The 5,372-nt window shown below is 38.8% G+C and overlaps 1 protein-coding gene across 1 annotated transcript; it reads left to right on the top strand.

The window, feature by feature from the left end:
• Nucleotides 1-3,265: 3,265 nt before the first annotated feature.
• On the top strand, nt 3,266-4,219 carry LOC114029153 (putative olfactory receptor 2W6). The gene has a single exon (XM_027843512.1). It carries the CDS (start codon nt 3,275-3,277, stop codon nt 4,217-4,219), a length of 945 nt encoding a protein of 314 aa, XP_027699313.1. The 5' UTR covers nt 3,266-3,274.
• The last annotated feature ends 1,153 nt before the right edge of the window (nt 4,220-5,372 follow it).

The raw sequence follows: 5,372 nt of genomic DNA, 5'->3' as shown, positions 1-5,372 counted from the left end.
TAGCACCTATCCCCCAGGGTTGTTGTGAGGAACATATGAGACAATAATTGCAAAGCACTTAAGCCACGTCTGGCACATATTAAGTGCTCTATCAATGTTAGCTATTGTTATTATCTCTATGAAACTATGTAAACATCAATGGTATGCACTTTGCTTTATTATTATTATAACTATTTTTACATAGCACATTTCAAAGTACTTTGCTCACAACTGTGTGAAGTAGGTAGTGAATGTATTATAATTACTCTGATTTTGCAGATGTAGAAGGTGAGACAGAGATATTAAATGACTTGCCTAAAATCACATGGCTAGCAAATGGCATTGCCCAGTGCTCTTTTCCCTATCCTTTACTGCCTCATTTTTTTCAGTAATGGGGTGATTTGGAAATTGAAAAAAATGGCATGCATTTATGTGATGGGTGGTCAATGATGAGGTGCAGTTTCTCACTGAACAAAGTAAACTGGTCTGTATAGGAATCTGTATATTTGAGCCAGCTGGCCAAAGATTGTTTCTAGTACTAAAAGCTAATCAGTGAAGGCTCTGGTGGAAATGAGAGGACAGTAGCAGCAAATGGGCACCTCTAAAACTACAAGAGAGGAAAAGTGGAAAGAGAACAGTACAGTGAAAAGATTTTGGAACCAAGGTTCTAGAGCACCAAGTACTTAACCTGTGTCTACTAATAATTATTAGTATTATAGCTGCTAGATCTCTGTTATTTAAAAATATTTCTGTACCTTAATTTCCTCATTTGTAAAATAGTGCTGAAATGCCAGCTTATCTACCCCATAAAGCTATTGTGAGGATGGCGTGAAATAATAGAGATGAAATCCCTTTGAAAAGATTTGAAACAAATGTTAGGTGTGCTCCCCTAATCTCACATATGTGTCAGATTATGTCTGATTTTCCTTTTCTTTAACAAACTTACTTTTCTTTCTTTGTCACAATCTCACAAATTGTATTAAGATTTCTGGAGTCCATTACTCAGAAAGCAGCATTGTGAATGAGTACAGGTGGACTCCTGTCTGAGGGGGAAAAGCATTGTATGTTACACAAAGGGTTGTCATGTATTATCATGCAAATCTGAGACTTATCTGTAGGCTGAAAAGGTAAGCTCAATTAATGAATCCAATTACTCCTTTCTTCTAACAAAGTCCATTATGTTGTGTCATGTACGAGAATGCCAAGGAACATTTGTTTCATGCAAGAGTAACCAGGAACTTAGCACATCTTTTAGGAAAGTAGGAAACAGGATTCAATAACACTTAATGTGAGGTATTTGCAGTGGGAAGAAAAAGAAGAGGAGACACAAGAATTTGGGAAGAGGGTCAGTCATAGTGACTGCAAGTAGACTACACAAGGAGTCTAAGATAAATTTGAGAAGATAATCGTAGTATGACTGATCATATTTTCACTTTTTTTGGAGTAGTTAGACTCTCTTAGCTAGAGAGTCAAAGTGTATGTATGTGAGGTGGGGATATGTAGTATTTTCAGTAGGCTGGTCATATCCAGATGAAAGCAACAGTGGGAGGAGTCAGTATTAAAAACTGTACTACATGAACAACAATTAAATAAATGGAGAAAGTATAGCTCAGAGGAAAGAAGGCTTGAATGGGGAAGGGGTTTCAAAATAAGTATGTTTTTTCGAACATTTGTAGGGTTATCATGTAGAAGAGATATTACTTATTCTGCTTGACAATGGCTTTGACCTCTGCCCCTCATAAAGCCATTACGAAAGAATTTTACCACTTTAAAAATATATGGCTAGGTACTGCTTCTCATCCTCTTACCCAGCTCTTAGTGGGTAGCAATAGAGTCATCTTATCACATGGTGTCCTACTGCTTTAAGTGACATACATTAGGAGGTAAATGACCTTTCATTTAGAACCTTCCCTTTCAGCAGTGAGTGAAGGTGTATGGAGAAGTTCTATCTTTTCTCCACTCTGTCCCTGTTCTCTAGCTATGATGTCTCTGTCATAAGTTATCATTGGCAGCAGCCATGCTGAGATGCTGTATCTAGTTTTTCCCTGTTTATGTTCTTCTGTTCACGCCATTTCTATTTATCTTCATTCTTTTTTTTTTTTTGTGAGGCAATTGGGGTTAAGTGACTTTCCCAGGGTCACAGAGCTAGTGAGTACCATCTGTTTGAGGCCGGATTTGAACTCAGGTCCTCCTGACTGCAGGGCCGGTGCTCTATCTATTGTGTCTTCTAGCTGCTCCGTTTATCTTTGTTCTTGATCAGATTTTTTCTTACCCATTTATTACTTCCCAGATGTGACCAACTCTGATGAGTACTGAAATTTTGAAAACCCCTTTATCCAATGTCAACTATGCCATTGTTAATAACATAGCTATCTCCTTTTCCTCTCTCCTCCAAACCAAGTTGATTATCAGTTTTCTTTCAGCAGCTAACTGCCTTGATGCTCACACTGAAGGTAGTTGAACATGTAGTCTTTTACAATTCATGACCTAAGACAATGTGGCATAGTGATAAAAGCCTTATTTTGAAAGTCAGGAGAGCTCAGTTCTGGCTCCAGCTAGTTATGTGACCTTAGGCAAGTCAAAGAACTTGTGTGTCTTGATTTTATTATCTGCAAAATGAGAGAGATACTTTCTAAGGTTCCTTCCACACAGGTAGACAGAAGAATGGACATTAAATAGGCAAGGCATAATTCTGCCTTGGATACCTGGTAGGGCAGGCTAGTGATCCTTTTTTCTCCTCTATGCTTGGCAGATATATTCAAGCCTCAAAGGGCAGAATGGAATCTATTAGAATAAGAGAATCTCAGATTTAAAAGAAATCTCAGGGACTGTCTAATCCAGTGATTCTCAAACCTTTTGGTCTCAAGACCACTTTACACTTTTAAAAATTATTGAAGACTCCCCAAAGAGCTTTTGTTTATGTGGGTTACAACCTACATTAATTTATCTATTAATATTTATCATGTCAGAAAATAAAACATCTTAGTTTTATTATGAGAATAGTTTTGACCTTGAGGACCTCCTGAAAGGGTCTTAGGGATCTCTAGGTATACCTGAATCACACTTTGAGAACTACTGCTCTAGTATAACACTTTTCTGAATGATATGAGTCAATTAATGACAAAAAAAACCCAAACCTTTTATTGCCTTGGGAAGCTGCTCAATAAATCCCTAATATTTGAATGGTAAAATATGTGTTTTCAATGTTCTGAAGAAAAGGGGACTTGTATTCTGACTTTTACTGATTTTCTTTCATTATAATTTTTTTCTTCTCCTTTGGTAGGTGGTGAAGGTGATGGGAAGGTACAATGACAGCTCACTAGGGGAATTTATCCTAGTGGGTTTTTCTGACCGGCCCTGGCTAGAGCTGATTCTCTTTGCTTTTGTATTTATCTTCTACATCCTGACTCTTTTGGGCAACATAACAATTATTGTGTTGTCAATTGCAGATTCCCAACTACACACCCCTATGTACTTCTTCCTAGGCAATCTCTCCTTTCTGGACCTTTGCTTTACTACCAGCATTGTTCCCCAGCTGCTGTGGAATCTATGGGGTCCCAAGAAGACGATCAGCTACAATGGTTGTGTGGCCCAGCTCTACATTTACATGATACTGGGTTCTACTGAGTGTGTACTCCTTTGTGTCATGTCCTATGACCGCTATGTTGCTGTCTGCAGACCCCTGCACTACACTGTTGTCATGAACCCGAGACTCTGCCTACAACTGATGGCTGTGTCCTGGTTCTGTGGTTTCCTGAACTCTTTTGTTATGTGCCCCCAGACCATGCAACTGGCACGTTGTGGACACCATCAGGTGGACCATTTCCTATGTGAGATGCCAGCCCTCATTGCCATGGCCTGTGAAGATACCACACTGGTTGAAGCCTTTGCCTTTGTACTTGGTGTGGTCCTCCTTCTGGTGCCCTTATCCTTGATTCTCACTTCCTATGGCATGATTACTGTGGCTGTACTAAGGATCAAGTCAGCAGCAGGGCGTAGGAAGGCCTTCAGCACCTGCTCTTCCCACCTTATAGTGGTTTCCCTTTTCTATGGGACCATCATTTATATGTATCTTCAACCAGCCAATAGTTACTCTCAGGACCAGGGGAAGTTCCTCACCCTCTTCTACACTATTGTAACCCCTAGCATCAACCCGCTTATCTATACCCGAAGGAACAAGGATGTGAAAGGGGCAATGAAAAAACTCTTGGGCTGGGAACAGGGGACAGGAGGAATGTGAAGATAAACATTTTTTTTTCTTTTTTCCTTTTTAAAGAGCATTCTTATGGGACACAAATTGCTTGAGTGTTCCCTTAGAAATAATAATGATGCATTATCCTTCTATATTCTGATGACATTTCTTACTTACCATGAACAAGGCACACACATATACATATGAACATATGTGCATGTATGTATATACATGCATACACACATATACACATAATTTGGGCTGCCTTTACTGTAGGGAACTGGCTTTGCACTGAGTTTACCAGCCATCTACACCTTCACAAAGTCCTCTTTTAAATGCTAAGTGTTACAAATAGAAGAGGAGCCGTGGAAAGATGGAGCTAACTGGCAACAGCAATCATGCATGACCTTGATTTCTTTAGCATGGCCCTGCATTCAGCTGCACTAACTGTAGAAATCAACCTCCTCAAAGAGAGCTGTTCTATATGCAGCCAAATCATCTATTTTCAGTTGTATACACCCTTTATAACCATATATAAGGGGTCCATATATCCCTTGAAGTTAAGAAGGAATTCTTTGACTAGTTCATTTCCCTGATAGGTATCTGAATGCCCAGAGTCATACATGAATTTTTAGAGAAGTTCCCCTCTGTTGTGACTGTAATGATCACTTCAAAAGTCAATTCAAAAGTTTTTTGAATAAATATACCAAGCACTGGAAAGGATACCAAAAATAGAAAATATAGTCCCTGTACTCAGAAAGCCTACCACTTTGCTGGATATATATGACTTACACATGTGAAACCGGGAGATTATGTAAAACATGTAGCTTGTTCTACATGAAGGAGTTCACAGAAAGATCATTGTAAATTATATTATAGATTCACATAATCCAATAATCAGAGCTGGAAGTGAACTTAAAGATCATCATTCTAGTTCAAACCCTTGATTTTGAAATTAAGAAGGACCTGGATTCAAGGTCCAGCTCTGCCCATTGTCGCCTTCCATTTTAAAATCTCTGTGCCTTGGTCTCCTCGTCTGTAAAATGAGTATCTTGAACAAGATGACCTTTGATGTCTCTTCCAGCTCTAAATCTATGAATTGTGAAAAAAGAAGAAAGAGGTAAAGTTATTTTCCCAGGGTCATATAGCTAGTTAGTAGCAAAGTCAGGACTAGAATCTACATATGAACTCCTAGGATACT

Source organism: Vombatus ursinus, unplaced genomic scaffold (genome assembly GCF_900497805.2).
Source record: "Vombatus ursinus unplaced genomic scaffold, bare-nosed wombat genome assembly UNPS02014910.1, whole genome shotgun sequence".
Lineage (NCBI taxonomy): Eukaryota > Metazoa > Chordata > Mammalia > Diprotodontia > Vombatidae > Vombatus > Vombatus ursinus.
The sequence above is the reverse complement of the archived record's forward strand: the minus strand, read 5'-3'. Positions and strand labels throughout refer to the sequence as shown.

Excerpts from the sequence above, each read along its gene's own strand:
- LOC114029153 (XM_027843512.1), top strand. The coding sequence starts at position 3,275 with ATGGGAAGGTACAATGACAGCTCACTAGGGGAATTTATCCTAGTGGGT.